This window comes from Sander lucioperca, chromosome 6 (genome assembly GCF_008315115.2).
Source record: "Sander lucioperca isolate FBNREF2018 chromosome 6, SLUC_FBN_1.2, whole genome shotgun sequence".
NCBI classification, from domain to species: domain Eukaryota; kingdom Metazoa; phylum Chordata; class Actinopteri; order Perciformes; family Percidae; genus Sander; species Sander lucioperca.
The window spans coordinates 7,524,954-7,542,441 of record NC_050178.1 but is presented as its reverse complement, the minus strand read 5'-3'; the positions used below and the strand labels follow the sequence as shown (position 1 = coordinate 7,542,441).

The following is a 17,488-nucleotide window of genomic DNA, read 5'->3' as shown; positions in this document are numbered from 1 at the left end:
TTAAGTGTGAGAGACAGACAACAATACATCACACATGTAACCATTATCCAGACCAGCATCTCTAAATACCAAGAAAGCAGTGCAATAAGAAAAACAGCTACGCCCAAAAGAGTTGGTCCATCTCATCTTAAAGATGACTCACAACCTTAAAATATGATCCAGCAAGTCCAGCAATGTTCAGCTTATCCTTATATCATTGCACTTGCAGCTTGTAAAATCCAGTGAAGTCAATTTTCATGTTTTTTTTTGTGGGATGCATGCTCCTCCTAGGTTGACAAAATTCCCCAACTCTTAGGTCAAAAACTAAAATCAATTTTATATACTCCAAAGTCCACTGATATTTAGCTAAAAACAAGGCTGCCTTTTCTTTGTTACTGAAAACAGCTGGCAATACTTGCATGTCTGAATGTAAACACACCAATACACATTCAAACAAGACTTGTAATCTCAAGAAAATTTCCTGAAGTCCTGTTATGTTTGTTTGTGGAAAGTGAGGACTTTCACTGAAAAAGAAGAGATGTGAGAGAGAGACAAAAGACTGGAAAGCAGTTCAGACGTTAACATGACGGCTTAGTTAAGTTAGTAAAGGGCCTCAATGTGACTTCAGATCATTCAAACAATGTGCTTAAGGGGGCAGAAGCTTTTTCACACTTCCATTTAAAAGAGCAACTGAAACTTTTAACAGCCGATACAAAGTTTAGTTTTTAAACCCAACCCTTCCCTGGAATTTTACAGGCGTGTCCCTTTTGAAAGCTAATAACGTTTGTGAAATGTTGAATCAAATAAACCCTAAATATTTCCAATATTTAGTTTCAGGACCATTTCAGTTGCTCCCTCCTAATCTGTCTGCTCACATCCTTTGACATCTGTCCGTCGGAGCGCAGCACGAGGCTGTTGCTCTATAGACAGTGGCTCTACAGGATCAGCATGGGGGCCAGGGGCTCTTTAGGCCTTCTGTTATCCTAAGGCAAGACTGTAACCTTTGACCTGGACACACAAACACACACACACACACACACACACAGGAACCCACACCGACACCGACACACACACACACACACACACACACAAATATATATATACATATGCAAAGGAAAACATGTGCAAGCATGCAGACATTAATAGAGGCATGAGTGTACAAATGGATCTGAACATAGTTCACACACACACACACACACACACACACACACACACACACACACACGTACATGTGATACACACCAGGCAACAGAAGGCTGTGCAACAACTGTGTAAACTATGAATCAGCACACTGACTGCAGCCCATCCAACAATGTCGGCTGTGACAATGTCTCATAAAACAGAGCTCTTTCAAAAAAATGCACGCTTTCACACCTGACTCCAGTTTCTCCTTTCAGTTTAGCTGACGAGAAAATGGCAGCTGAGAATGAGGTGACCGAGCTGTGAATCATCATGTTTTTAACATCTCAACTCTCTCCCACTGTGGGCAGAGGAGGAAAAGGGGTGGGTAATGCACAATAAAGGGCAAAAAGAGAGACAGAAACAGCTGCCAGGCCATGCAAAAACCCCTTTGGGATATTGTGGTTCACTGCCCACGGATGTGACTGAACTTCCTGCTTAAACGATTTGTTTGGACATTACAAGCACAGTTTATATCAATTTGAAAAAAAACAAAAGAAATAGCAAAAAGCCTTAGAACTTCTATCCAACCCTGAAAGTATATTTCAGGACGGAGAAGGGTACAAACACTATGCTTTCAGAGGACAATGGTAAACCCATCCTCCCTTCACATGCATCTTTAACAACCCCTAAGCTCACCACCTGCTCCATTACTGATCAATAAGTGAGAAGTGAGTCATTTCCAGGCATAGATGGGGTAATGATTGGCCCTCAGGTCCAAAGTGTAAAGAGGACACAACCTCTACACCAGCCCTCCCCTGTCCCTTTTTATCTCCTTTTCTTCCCCTCCCTTATCCACTCATCCATCTATTGATCCATCTATCGAGATACACTCTGTCTGATTCACATAATTTGCCTGTATTTTAATTGTTCTTTCTTTCCTTTTCTGTCCATCCATCCATCCATCATTTTGGGGAGGGCAGAGACAAGCAGCATGCAATGGGTGAAAAGCAGAGAAACACTCTGGACAGGTATGTCACAGAGACAGACAAACACAATCAATAAGTCACACCTGTGATCAATCTAGAGTTTCCAGGTCTGACCTGCATGTCTTGTCCTGGAGGAAACTAATCATGTTCAGTGTGTGTGTGTGTGTGTGTGTGTGTGTGTGTGTGTGTGTGTGTGTGTGTGTGTGTGTGTGTGTGTGTGTGTTAAGGCAAGACTCAGATGCAAAGAGAGATACATGGAGGTGACAGTTAAGGAAGGAAACAGGCGACTGAAAAAAAATCTGAAAAGCAAAGAGAACAAATAGAGGACACATAACTACAAAACAGAGATTGAGGGAGTGGCTAGTAATTGCTGCTTTGCCATTCTAGTCATATCAGCTCCTGCTTGGCTTTCTTTCTATATTAGTAAGATAAAAACATGATGTAGGGACAATCTAAAACTACTCCTTTACAAATGTAGGTATTATTTTGTTTTATTTTATATATGCATACATGGATAAATGGGCTATGTGTTTCAGATTTAGTATTGTGTAAAATAAAAAAAATATGCTAATCTAATATGATAATAATACAATAATTTAGTGTGAGTAGCATTCAGCATTTGAGTCTGAATTTACAAAGGTTTTGTGCATCCTAAACAAAGTCCACAGATTACAGATACAGATAACATTAGTGGACCTCTTTAACCCACAACTGTTTGAGGAAATTAAAAAAGATAAGCAGGTGACAGTGATAACGCAAAGGGCATCTATATAAATCATTTTTTTAATGTTGAAGTAATTAGACCATTTTTATCCAAAGACTTTCCTGCGTAATTTAATAAATACAAACAGAAAGCCTCCACATCCCTTGTCATTTCCTGTTCCTGTCAGCTTTTCACTGTTTTTTACTGATTCTGTATCAGGTTCCTTTAGAGCCACAATCAGCTGATTGATTAAACGGGGTCTTTACCAGAGTCAACACAAATTGTCACACACATAAGTGTGGACACACACACACACACACACACACATTTAATCAAAGGGGTGGCTTTCCATGATTTATTCATCTCTGCAGCTCCCGTCCCCATCAGACCCTCAACCCCTCCCCCCACATATTATACCATATTTATAGTCAACTCATACTACACTTACCACACTTTAACCGCTGAGATGTTTTATAAAATAACATTGAATGCAAACCTAATAGCACAGTCAAACATGAGTTATTACCCCAAAGATGATAATTATGTGTACTAATAATGCAACAAAATGCCTGAAATCTTCTCAGGACTGTATCTGCCGTGTATCTCTGAAGTGAAGATACAGAATCAGCTCCTGCTTCTCCTGTGAAGTAATTGCACCTCCATCAGATCTAAATTGTGTGTTTCCTTTTTGACTCAGTCTGCAGATTGTCCCTCTCCCTCCAGTTAGCACGTGGGCCGCAGAGTAATATTCCTGAAAGCTCTCAGCCAAGCAGCGCTGCTTCCCACCGAGCTTTTGTCCAGGCAGCCCAGCGTGGAGGAATGGGAGAATGTTAAATAGACAGAGAGTAAGTGGGAGCTAGTAAAGAGCATTAATCGTGTGTGTGTGTGTGTGTGTGTGTGTGTGTGTGTGTTTGCGTGCCGGACTGTAAAGCCCAATGCTATATACCCTTTGCTCTTCTGATCTCTCATATAAATAAGCACTGCAGCAGCGTGAGCTCTTACATTTATGAGGCTTTCACATGAATGGCCTCTAGAAGGTCTAGCAACAAGAGAAAGGGAGCAGGAGAAAAATCATGAATTGAATTAGGGAGGGAAAAGGGGGAAGGTTCATTCTCAACTCTTAAGCTGAGGCCGAAAAAGCAGCTTTTATTTGGCTATTTTAATGCAAATGAACCCCCAGAAATTCTTCATTGTGTTTTGAATGTGTGAGGCAGTTATGCTGGGCCCCATTTAGACACATTTATATGTGTATTATACCAAATAAATGGTACTGGAAGGCGTAGAGGGTATTGTGTTTTGCAAACAGCAAACACAGTGTGGATGTTAAAGTTAAAGACTTAAAGAAGTTTAGTTTTTTTACATTTGGGGAAATATGCTTATTTTCTTTTTTGATGGGAGTTAGAGGAGAAGATAGGCCTAGATTACACTCTCATATCTGTATGGTAAATATAAAGCTAAAGCTAACAGACAATTAGCTTAGCCAAAGGTAGCAAAAGCCACCTGCCAGCACCTGTAATGGCGTTTTTCCATTAAATGGTACCTGCTCGACTCGCCTCGACTCTACTTGCTTTTTTTGGTTTTCCATTACGAAAAAAAGTCCCTGGTACCTGCTAACAGGTACTCTTTTTAGTATCACCTCCGTCTAGGTTCCAAGCGAGCTGAGCCGATACCAAAAGGTGACGTGAAAACCTGCAGACTACTGATTGGTCAGAGAGAATCGTCACTAATCACTGCGTCATCATTGCCAGCGACAGACGGGGGTCTCCTGAACAAACCCGCCATTTTTAAATAGTTTAGCCAGCGGTGTTTTTTTTGCTGCCTCCAGCTTCTTTTGAAACAAAATTTGTATTCTGGCTGAGAGTCAAAAACAACACACTTTCGACGTTTTGTGTGTGTGTCGCGTTAGGTCACAGCAGTTTCCTGCGGTGTCGCTATGACGACCAGCCACACTCGCCTCAGGTATGAGGCGGTACAAAATCTGCAATGGAAAATGGAGGACGGGGCACCGCGGCCGAGTCGAGTCGAGCTGAGTTGAGTAGAGTCGAGCAAGTACCATGTAATGGAAAAACACCATAAAGCGCACAACGTGCACAACTATTTGTTGACCGGTTGCACTATTCATCTGTAAGCCAGACTAACTGTTAAGCTAATCAGCTGCTGTCTTTAGCTTGATACTTAGCACACAGACATGAGAGTGATTGTCTTCTCTTGCAATCTCTGTAACCTTTTTGGAGGTCATCCAAAATCACTTCCACACGCCACTCTTGTTTTTTAAGCTGTGTTAATCAAGCCTCCAGTTCAATAAGAGGATTTGTTCAGCTTCAGAAAGCTCTGTTTAAGATCCTTACACAGCCAGTGAAACCGAACTCCAGACTAAGATTATATTGGGATTACAGTATATTGGCTACATGTGGCCCCACTGGCACTGAGAATCTCCTCAAGAAAGGCACCAAAACAGGTCCATGGTAAACATGAACCTCGTTGCAACCTGAGACTTTCTACTTTCCCTCTGATAGCAATGCAACACAGCCAACAGCACGTCTACTGACATCAACAGCCTGACAGTCTGATAAATCACACTCTAATAATGTTGTCAATGTGTGGCTATGCTGCGCCTGAAAACAAACTGACTGGTTTGGGGGGGGACACTGTTAAAAAGTATTCATTTGCCAATAAAAGTTCATGCAGAAGATTCCTGCTACAATTAAAAAAATAACACAAAAGGAAGGCCAACAATTGGGTCAATAGAGAGTAAGCACAATAGATGTCTTTCAAGGCCAGATAGAGATACATCACAGATGATTTGCATCAAACCAGAACTGCCTTCCCCCACCTCAAAGCACTCTCAAACAGAAAAGACATTTACATTAAATAAAGAGGCAGAGATCAATATAAATAAATGACCAGAAACTGTAAGTCTCCAGGCTTTCCAGCAAGCCTTTGGCAGTGAGCTAAACATTTATATATGCAGAACGCTTCATGCGATACCATCCTGTCATGGGTTTGTTTTAAGGATACTGATGTATGACATTAACCCTTGTGTGGTGTTCATATTTTTGTTACACAGCCAATGTTCCCAGGTCTGGTGGACCCACCACATTATTAAGCTTTTAAATCAATACAGCCATAACAATTTATGTAAAAAAACTTAACAGATGTTTACTTTAGCTAAATTACCAATGATATATACATCATTTATGGTTCATATTTGCCATTTACCCCTGTGAGATCACATTTATGATCACATGATAATTTTCATTTTTTGTGAGAAAACAAGGAAATTCAATTATAAAAATGGTTAAAAAAAAATATAAACAAGAGTTTTAATAATTATTGGTGCTTATTTCTTAGAACTTAATCAGAACAGGTGAAAGTGCTTGAAATGTAACAATTTTGTAACTTTGTGTGGGAATAGCAGGTGCATAAAGACAACATAGTTTCATAGCACCTACAATTAAATACACTTGGGTCCAGTAGACCTGAACACGTCATATGTAATAGTTATGTGTAGGTGGGGTGTACCGTGTGCAGTCATTGAAAATAAGTTATTTTTTTATGTTCTTCACAGAAAATGAGCCAAGGCCAGTGAGTTTGAGTTAGAAGAAACAATAAATAGCATCATTTTTCTTTTAGCAAACATTGAAAACGGGTCCCACATACCCAAACACCATACAAGGGTTAAATGTTTGCAGTATGTAGAGTAAGCTGAATCCTGAATCCTGAATATCAGCAGTGCATGTTTTTTTTTTTTTTATTAGCTATGCTGCATGGCACTATAGGTACGGCAATGAGTGGTATGAGCAGTGAGCTGATTTCGGGGAGATTAGATTGGCAGTTGTGGGATAACAACCAGGGATAAGGGGGCTTCCTGTCTTCACCAGGCAGTGAACTATTAGCAGAAGCACTTCTCATAGCAGTATAAATAGCAGACACACACATAACTCAGTCTGAAATACTCTCTCATCTCATCTTCTGTCTGGCAGCAGCAGCAGGAGAAGCCCACTAAGTTCAGCTTGGGGCCTTCAGGACAACAGCAACAACCAAGAGAGATAATATAAAGTTTACAGAAGTCCGGGAAGCCAGACTGAGGCTCTTATGTATGGCATACTTTAACTTCCTCCCAACATGTGAACAGAATCTCATTACAGCAGATTGGTCGATATGAAATCATTGTGTCACATGGGGTTGACCTTTGCTGCCATACTGAAAAGGAGCTGTAGGGTTTGGGGTAGACATAAGCCTGCACTGAAGAGAAACTGTAAAACTGAACAAAAACACATTCAATCCATTAACCTTCCAGCTGTATCTGAAGCTGAATGTCTGTGCCCCAACATTGTATGGTCCTTCCTTTGAAGAAATACACACAACTCCTCTGATGCTTTAGGGCAGGGATACTCAACTTGCTTTGCCCAGGGTCCACTTTTGCAAAATAACAGGAGGCCAGGGGCCAGTTAATAAACACACATTAATAATATTTATCAGAAAAAGTGAATAAACATTAAAAGGCCTATAACTAATTTTTCTTTAAAATCCTTTACTTTCAAATTAACTGAGGTCAAGTGTGCAAAGGGTTGTTACTATAGGGACCCTCCCCTGGCACTTGGTGAACTTGCTCTATTTTGATACTTTTTATGCAATCTGGCACCTTATTTACATTCAAAGTACAAAAACAAATCCCAGTGTGAATTAATTTATTTTAGATTGTGAATTAGAAAATGGTCGGTGGGCAACCCAGCATCTTATCTAAGTTGAGTATCACTGCTTTAGGGAAACAAATTCCAATTAACAGTGCAACTCCAAAACCAGAGAAGGTGATACTCTAAAAATGTGACAGTATGACTAAGCTGATTTCTATTAGCACTTTAACGTTATGGGTTGTGTCATACTGCCATGAGTAAGCACAGAACATAGCATCAAAGCAGTAATATCATTTTCACCATTGACTCCGGTGGCACAACACACAATGAGGACAACACAGTGTGGCCACTGGCGACAGTAACCCAAACCTTCATGATATAAAGAGAAAATGAGTCAATAGCATCTAATTACAATACGTTTGAGGCAAACTGTTTCACGACAACATATCAGAAGAGCAGAGATGATAATTGGAGCACCTTGGAAACTAAACTCCTAGAGAGGGCACTATCATAAGCTAATGTACTATTCAGACAGGAAAGATAATTGCTCTGTTGCTATCTGAATAATATATTTCTCTAACTGAGAGTGCAATTATATCAAGTCAAAATGTTTTGAACTCCTACAGTCCACACTGCTGATGAAATCATCAAGTCATTGGGGATGTACCAGTGAGGTCATGATTTTTGTATTTTTTCTGGGAATTTGCGGGTTTAGGAACCAGTAAATTTACATACTATTGTATGACAATGTGAAACACTGTGAAACAATGTGAAACAATGTGAAACAATGTGACAATATGAAAGGAGCTGCTTGTAGTGACAAACCTACAGTACAGAGAATTATCACACAAATCTGCAGCTTCCCTTGACCAAAAAAAGCCCACTGTATACCTGCTCAGCATCAAACAGCAGACAGACAAAGTTAGCGACTAGCTGGTGATCATAGTGAAGTATTTATCAGCTAAAGGGTCAGATATTTTCCTCAAGAGTTGGTGGAGACCAAAAACAGAGCTAAAAGATTTAAAATATATGTTGGATTTACATTCATCAGATGGCCAGAAACACGACTCCAAATGAATGACAGTGTTACTCCGTAACAGCTAGATGTGTAAACAAGCCACCGTTTACAAATTCGCCATATCAACCTAAAAGGGTTGTGCTGCCCCCAAGTGGCCAAAAAATCTGTTATTGCAGGTTTAGGGATTAAGAAAATTGTCCAACTTCTTACTCTAACCACTTAAAAATAATTTGGATTATCTGAAAAAAGATGAAACCAGGGCTACTTTCATTAGCTCATGAAAAGTTGGCGTGTTTGGACATACATGGTTTTCACTCAATCTTCATGTTGGGAAATCGAATAATAATATTCTCAGAATCTCTAAAATCGTGGCTACAGCCCTGCAAGTCAAATACTGATTTGGGACAGGATGAAATCATTATAAAGTCATTTTTGCAAACAGTGGGTGTGATGTCACAGCATACTAGCAACAGCATTATTCATCCAACTCTTTTCCAGTTGGTGCATCACATCAGCACATCAATTAGTTTATTGATTGTCTCCTCCTGGCACTAACTCCACTGGTGCAACATGGGCATTTTCTTGGGAGTCTTCCCTTTGTTGCACTTTGAAATGGCCCACAGCAGAGCGTGATACAATACTTTGAGCTTTGAGTCAGTTTTTAAAACAAGTTCCAGGAATGCTGCTGTACAGTGAGCAGGTTTCAGAGGGGTGACATCGCTTCACTTTCCAACTGTCTATGTGTCTGTGTGAATGCTGATGTCATTCCCCTGGTCTTACCAGGCGACAGGGTGACTCCAGCCTGAGTAAACTGAGGAGCCAACGGTTATATATGGAGCTTCAAAACAGGGACATGTAGTAAATTACACCCTTATTCAAAAAGTGTTTTTAATTACTTTTTAAATGGTGTACATTACATCAGTGTTGCATTTGTTATATTCACAGGTTGAAAGTAATGAAGTGTAGTGTTTGAGCTACCTCTATTTCCTCTTTTTTTTTTTTACAATTTCATACTTCTACACAACTTCATTTCATAGGGGAATACTGTACTTTTTACCCCTACTTCTACTGCTTAATTTTATGAAATATGATGCATTGTCATGTAGATTGAAAGTAACTAAAACTATAACAAAATAAAAAAGTAGTATTTTAGTATTTTACTGTATTTAAGGCACTTATGTAGGTGGCTGTTTTTTTTTAAGTGAGTATGTGAGTATAAATGTATGTAATGGATGATGGTCTCTTCAGAAGAGATAATTATCTTCTAAGTTTCTGTGCGTGAAAGTCGCCTGACAACATAATCTTCTGAACATAGCCATACTGAGAAATACAGAGAGAGTTGTGTGGAGCTGATAGTCTTAATTAGCTTTGTATCAACTCATTTGGCAATGGCTTGAATGCAACGGACGTTCATTAATATCAATATATATATATATGGAGAACAGTTTTGTAAATAATATATATATTTATGTAAATAATATATCTATTTATATTGTAAATAATATATATATTTACAAAACTGTTCTCTCTGGCACCTTATCAGATGAAATATTAATCACACAGCTTCAGGAGAGATATATTAAGGCTGTCTCTTATTAGCCGTCATGCAGTGAACATTATATGTAAATGTATATAGGTATACTTTATGCATAATTACAAGAGGACGGAAACAGGGCTTCAGTGTTCAGTCACACTAAAAGACACAGCAAAACAGCTTTTGGCAAACACATCACAGAATAAACACAAGAGAAGCAAACACACATCTCATCCATGAACACATACACACAACACACTATAGGACACATTCTCTACTTCTCTTGTGTGTGTGTGTGAAGTCAGCATCTAACCTGAACTACTCAGGAAAAATCACCCTTTTTTTCTTCAGAAATCACTGCCTGCCAACTGATTCAGCACAAGCCTACTCTCATCCACTCTCCACTTACTGTAAATCATTGTCTATTAACTCAGAGCTCAGGCTGCTCTTGCTGTACATGCTGCACATAAACATGCTGAAATTCCTGCACCCAGTTCAGAGTTATGAGAGTTATGTGTAACAATGATTTAGCAAATCTGAGGACTGGTGCAGCATGGAAACGCTGACTGTAGCAGCCACACAACTCAAATTTCAGCTTTTAACTGCCCTAAAAATTTAAATTCATGGTATAGTGAACATTTTGAATGAAACACAGGTGCAGAGAATATACCACACATTTACACTGAGTATGTGAGGTGCAAGAAAAAGTCAATAAGGACACACAGTGCACATGCTCAGTGCTGCATTCACCCACTCACCAGCTCTGAGGCTCTGGGGTAAGCTGCTGGTGAAGTGCTAAAGAAAAACCAAAAAAGGTGCCATGGTCTCCCAACTTATGCAGTGTGTGAGTAGTATCCAGGTTAAAGCCCCACACTTTGCCTAAAAAGAACAACAGAGCCCAGATGAGGGTAGTCCAACGATGAGAGGAACAAGATGAGAGGGAGACAGTGTTCCCATGTCCCACCAGAGCTGCCATAGTAGGGTGCAGGTCCTCTTAGCAGCAGAGCAAGTTCAGTTCAAGAAGAGTACAGGGGGAATCCTTTTATGGTTCCCAGAGAGATAAAAAGAGGGCAAATCCTGTGTCGTCTCCTCTCCTCTGTTGATGCCTCCCTTGTTTCTAATCCTCTTTCTCTTCGTGCTGCCTCTCAACTCCGTTTGCTGCTGTCAGTCTGAAGAGCAGGCTGTGAAAATGTGGCCGCCACTCGTATATGTGTGTGTCTGTGAGTTTCTCTCAATGCATGTGCGCCTCCCCCTCCTCTATGCTCAGAGGGAGACAGAGGACAAGTGCCTTGAATAGCCCGCTCACTCCTCCCCCTCCCCTCTCTCTTTCAGTCCCTCCCTGCCTCCCCTCTCTCAGCTGACATCAACACTCAAGGGACTGCTGCCAAAATACCAGGCAAGGTTGTCAAGATACTTGGAGGCCATTGAATAGAGAGAGAGAGAGAGAGAGAGAGAGAGAGAGAGAGAGAGAGAGAGACAGGTTGAAAAGACAGCAGACTGTTTTATCTGTTCGAGTTCACACAATCCAAAGTGCCTCTTTCTGTGGCCACTCTTTGCTGCAGGTGCTTGTGGATCTGAGGAGCATAAAAGAGGGGAAAACCTGAGGTACAGTCTTAGTTAAAAAGCAAGACAGATGAAAAACCTTTAGATTTTTTTTTCTTACTCTGAGCTTGAAAGCCCTGATGTCTGACTTGATCTGCAATGAATGGGAGACAAAAGAGGCCTACATGTGCACGGTGACCCAGGAAACTTTATTACAGACCTTTATGTGCTGTGCTGACATCAGGAAAATTGCAGGACTCCAACAAAGCACATCAAGTGATTTTATTTAGTCACTGATATGTAATATGTAAAGTGTTTTACCCCGATGATTTTTCTATACAAGTACCTCAAACAAACAACATAACGGCAGTCTTCCTCAGTTATGCCCTCTCATCCACAGCTGCCATTTTAACCAGCTGATTTCTGTTTGTCTCGAGTCAATCTGTGTGCAGCTGTCAGTGTGTCACCTCAACTGTTCCACACAATAAACCTCACACACACAACAGTTGCACACCAACGACGTGAGAAAATGAAATACTCGTGTGTGTGTGTGTGTGTGTGTGTGTGTGTGTGTGTGTGTGTGTGTTCCCAGTTCGGATGGGTTGATGTGATTTGGATAAAAGGGATGTGACTTAAGATTTTCATTTAGCCAGTGAGATAGATATATATATATATATATATATATAATTATTATATATATAATTATTATTATTATTATTTCTTTTTTTTTCTTCTTTTTTTTTAACTTATCCCACAGGTGTGACTTTCTTATGCACAGTAGATCGTACAGGGGACGGAGGTGATATTGGAATATCAAAATTAAGACGCAAAGATTTTATATAGATTACAGAGGATGGAACGCACTGTAGGACCACAACGCATGAAAATGCAATTCTACTTTTTACGTTACCAACACAAAAAAAGACATTGAGAGCAACAGTTCATTCTGTGGAGCTTTTCTGGTTCGTAATAAACACTGTGGCTACTTTATAAGGTACACTTGTACAATCTAATGCAGAAAATATCTTTGAGCGTTGACAAAGAGGCAGCTAAACTTTTTAAGAAAACTTGCACATTAATTAAGGGGGATAAAAACCTAAGATTAGTGTCTTTGGGCACTATCATCAATGTCTGACACACCAGGTCACTGGAAGGATGAGGCTAAATTCCTCTCATGTGATCTAGCTGGCATCACAAACCAGCTTCTGGTGTTGAACACTCTCTGCCCCCTGTTGCCCTTATGTGGTATTTAAAAAAGCTTTCACTATACACAAACTGCCTCTAGGTACACCAACAACTAATGTAGTCTAATACAACAGTCTTGCAATAAATCCTGCAATAAGTGAATTTTTTTTTTTTTTTTTTTTTTGGAGCTGCAGTTTGTGGCGCTGCTGAATTTTATTGTGTTATACTGACAGATGTTTTTATTATTTTGTCCCCCCCCCCATTTACATCACTGATAATGGGCTAAATCAGATACTCACCTCTGTATAATAAAATACAGTTCAACAGCACCACATCCTTACTGCAGGACTGATGTGTTAGACTGCATTAGTATTAGCTAATATAACACGCTGGCAAATCATGAGTGAATCTACAAGTTCAGAATAAGATATTTTAGTATTTTAAAGATTAACAGTCTACAATCATTCCAGCGGCTCTGTGAGGCTGTACTTTGAGCTAAATGCTAATGTCAGCATGCTAAAATGACAATGCTAACATTTAGCTGGATGGTTTAGCGTGTTAGCATGCGAACATATGCACTAAACACAAAGTACAGCTGAGTCTAGTCTTGCATTGCCAGACCTACCTCCACAGCGCTGCGGAGAAGCTGGGGAACAATAGTCTGGGTCTGGCTAGTCCACACAGCATTCCAGGATGGGAGAAAAACATGCACTGGTTTATTGGCATTTCTTTAAACCAATCACAATCGTCTTGGGCAGAGCTAAGCGCCGTACGGAGCAACTGTGCCTCTACAAAATAGCCTCGGGAAGGAACTTGTTTTGGTGGAACGTGTACGTTCAAAGGTTGTTTTAATCGTGTAACAGAAAACTCAGATTGGACAGATAGTCTAGCTAGCTGTCTGGATTTACCCTGCAGAGTTCTGAGAAAAGGTTAACCATAGCCCTCATAAATCGACCAGAGTTTAAAATGCCAACACAAAGAAAGTGGAAGGTAACGGATTTCTGGCCTAAATGAGTGAAATCCGGCAAAATTTCCATCTGCAATGGAGCAATCCCGGAAGTGGAACGTCGTGGATATAGACTAAACTAAGCCTGATGAAACAGTTTTTATTAATTTGGTAGGTATTTAGTCATAAACGGACAAAGTTTTTACTTCATGATGGTATTAAATGTCATGGGATCACCAGAATTATTAAAATGTAATGAAAGTCCATTCAATAGTTGCCGAGGCATTTTACAAAAAAAATGGTTGGATGAGATGTTTCAGTCTGGACCACAGTAGTTGACCAAACTAACCAACCAACATTGCCATCCCTCGAGCCATGCAGCTAGTAGTTCAGTCTTTGTACCTTAACTGGAAATTTGTTAACACTCATATTTAGTATGAAAAACAGCAAATTATAATTAATGTTGGAAACTTGTTATCACTTATCTTTAGTAATGAAACAGATTTAGAAATACTGAAACATAAATAATGCTGGCAAGTCTGTTTGTGTTTCCAAGCATGTGGGAAAGTTCAGCATGCCTGTATCTCTGTGGAGCATCACAGAGCACGCAATGGGGAGTTTGTCAGCAGTTGCTCCCACACACAGCTCACTTACTCAGCATCCTGAATATCTAAAACCTGATCAAAAGGGTTGATTTCTGATATCCAATAACATAGAGTGTTTCCTGTTCGTTCACCATGTGTCGAGCAGCTCTGACTTGAGATAAAAAAATACCAGAGGGATTCCACAGAGCAGAAGAAAAGGAAAAAGAAGAAAAGAATGGTGTGGGATGTCGAGAAAATGCTGAAAACGTCTTTATGGCAGCTCGGGCAAGAAGCCAGACAAGAAAGCCTTCAGACAGAACAAAGCACTGTCAGAGGGACGGATGGAAGAATGGGAAAGAGTGAAGAAGAAAGGGATGGAGAGGAGGAGAACAGAAGTGATGGCTGGCTGTGAAGATTATCTGACACATCGCCCGTGACACTGGCAAAGTGCTCATTAGCTGTCTGAGCCACACTTCAAGGAGAGATCTTATTTTAGACGGCAAGCAGGGACTAGCACTCACAGGCAGGGTCATTTTTCCGGTTATAGCCCCCCGTCACTTCGATGACTGGGACAGCCGCAGTCAGCACTATTACTGTATTGATTAATGGATAGTGTGGGATGCTATAAAAGGGAGTGGTGCTGGTTATTATGGGATTAAATGCAAGCACTCCCACTCTGGCTATTCAACTACATGATCCCAAAGGAAGAGGCTAAACTGAGCACAGTGGTTTTGTCAGACTGTAGGTAATAACATTTAGCTACAACATTATGGATTTCTCGAACAAACACTGATTTCATTGTATAAGCGTTTAAGAAGCAAGCTAGTAAATGTCTCAATTGCTTTGATGCACTGAAACAAAACCTCAGTTTTGAGAATAGGTGACACAAACAACAAAAGTGCAAAGCTCCAAAAGGTGTTGTGTCCCAAAAACTCCTCATACTATGCAATCATCACATATGCACATACTGCTGCAACAAATAACTTCTAACTCGAGACAGAAAAAAGATAAACAACCATTTTTAGATGAAATGAAGTGACCAATCACAAGTTTTCAGAGCCCAAACAGGCGCCTTCACAAAGCTTGTAAAATTCAAAAATATCGAAAATAAATTAATTATTAAATGTTTTTAAAAGCTGGAACCATGAAATATATTTGCATGAATAATGACTTAAACGGTTTTCAAAATAATTGCCAATTAGTTGTCTGTTTAATTGATTGACAACCAACCATGTATTACAACAAGCGGTTAAAATACAGCTCATGTAATTTAAACCTTGATCTCTGCAAGAAGTATGTTTAATCATGAGACAAAACAGAGTCATAGCTTTTTTTGTCTTGCATGTAAAGCAATATGCTTGATAACAAGACTTACTAGCTCCAGCATGTACACTGTTTCCCTTTTTTGTACAAAATAAAAGCGGGGCAGAGGCGACCTCTAGAGGAAGTTGGAGTTTATTAAAAATAGAAGCATTTTCAATACTGTTTCATCATAATTTCAACTGTTCTAATGGCACCAGAGTTTAATTTAAAGTGCCTCTTATAAATATTCTCTCTCTCCTGACTTGAAATGTGTGGTTTGTAACTTGTTTATCTCTCCTAAAATGCTGCATTTTTCAACATTCAATTAAAAGTGGCCATATAATAAAAATGGATACTACTAAACAAATGGCCATTACTAAAGCTATTGTTAATAAAGGTTAACCCATAAAAAGCAGCAAAATATAGCGATACATTGTGGAAACTTTACTAGAACAAGATATATTTGAATTTGACATCCTGCAAAAGGGATTTATAAAACATTCAGTGATTTGGTCTAAAAGCTATCCAGTTTAGGGGTTTGGACAATAAGGAGGGTTGTTGGGCAGCAGTGCAAGTTCATCTGAATATTGGCAGTGCATAAGGCTGACCGGGGAAGGGTTACATCGGCAGCCCAGTGAATGTAACTGGAGAGTGAGATTGATCGGCAAAAAAAAAAGACAAAAACACATATTTGGTTTGCTATTACTGAAACATAGAGTGTTGCTTTCCCAATTATTGTTTTTTCTAAATAAGATGTTGGCCTGTAACACAAATAAAAGGATCATGTTGGTACTATTGTCAACATATCCAATGACCAAAGACAAAGATATCCAAAGACTCCCCCTCGTCTGTGTGTTGCTCTCAGCCCATCTTCTGAAGAAAGCTTTTAAAGAATCTTTGAAAACGTGAAAATAAAAAAGATCTTTTGACTTAGAAATAGCTATTGTTTTCAGATGTGGATTAATACACATTTTTAGCTCTAGTGACAAATAGTGTATTGGAGGAACTCAGTACAAAGGTGTGGCTCCTTGATTGTTTTTAAGAGAGAGGCTGCTAGTTACAAAATATTTTCCCACATTCTGTATTGTTACCATTCCATGCATTGTGTGCATGTGACAGAATTGTAACCTCTGTAACTGGATGTTTCTTGTCGTAGTTAACTTCTACCGCAAAGTGTTTAAGTACACAAACTTGCACCTTTGAGGTTTTATCAAAGAACTAGTTATTTTCATATGCAGTTGGTAAAACTTCTCTAATTTTGCAACTCTACTGGTTTTGGACAAATATGGAGCTCCATAGCACAGAGGCATAAGATATATTAGGCTTTAGGTACACACATTGTTAGTAAGATCAATTCATTGTTGGTTTTGGTCTTATCATCTCATTTGTTGCAAAAAAATATGTCACAAAATATATCAACAGACATATTCTCAAAAGATTCTTATTGCTGTCAGTAAAAACTGAGAAACAACACTGATTTGTTAATGGGAATCAGATGATAACCCATAGTAAATCACAGTACAAACTGATACATAACATCCAGGTGGACTGGCTTAGACAACTGGATGATATCAACTAAGCCTGCTACACCTGTACTGTATGTTCCTCCCAGGTTGATTCAGTCTCAAATGTACCAGCCACCTCTAAGTTTTTAAATGTCATGAAATAACTCACTAGCTTCCATGTATGATGACGGTGCAGGTGCTGTAGGGAAGGGCAGGCCTCCATATCCAGTCTGGGCAGGTACGGGCTGATAACCTGGGTAGGACGGCTGATGTCCAGAGGGAACGAGTGGCTGCTGTGGCACGTTGACTACGGTGAGGGTGTTTCTCGTAGCTAGAGGTAAGTCATAGACTGAGTTTGGCTTGAACATAAGGTACCAATATTCTGTGATTTGTTGACTGAGACAAAGTGTGCCACTATATAGTGAAACAAAAGATCAGGTTTTTG

At 39.7% G+C, this 17,488-nt stretch overlaps 1 protein-coding gene across 4 annotated transcripts in view; it reads right to left on the bottom strand.

The window, feature by feature from the left end:
* itga7 (integrin, alpha 7) overlaps positions 1–11,252 on the bottom strand; it is a 36,061-nt gene extending 24,809 nt beyond the window's left edge. For 2 of the 4 annotated variants that reach the window (XM_031301682.2, XM_031301684.2), the window contains exon 1: positions 10,738–11,250. In XM_031301682.2, the coding sequence (XP_031157542.1) occupies positions 10,738–10,955 (218 nt within the window). In that variant the 5' untranslated portion in view covers positions 10,956–11,250. Of the gene's footprint in view, positions 1–10,737 lie in introns of all 4 variants that reach the window. The other 2 variants (XR_004105331.2, XM_031301681.2) reach the window with 2 other exon arrangements.
* Positions 11,253–17,488: the final 6,236 nt, after the last annotated feature.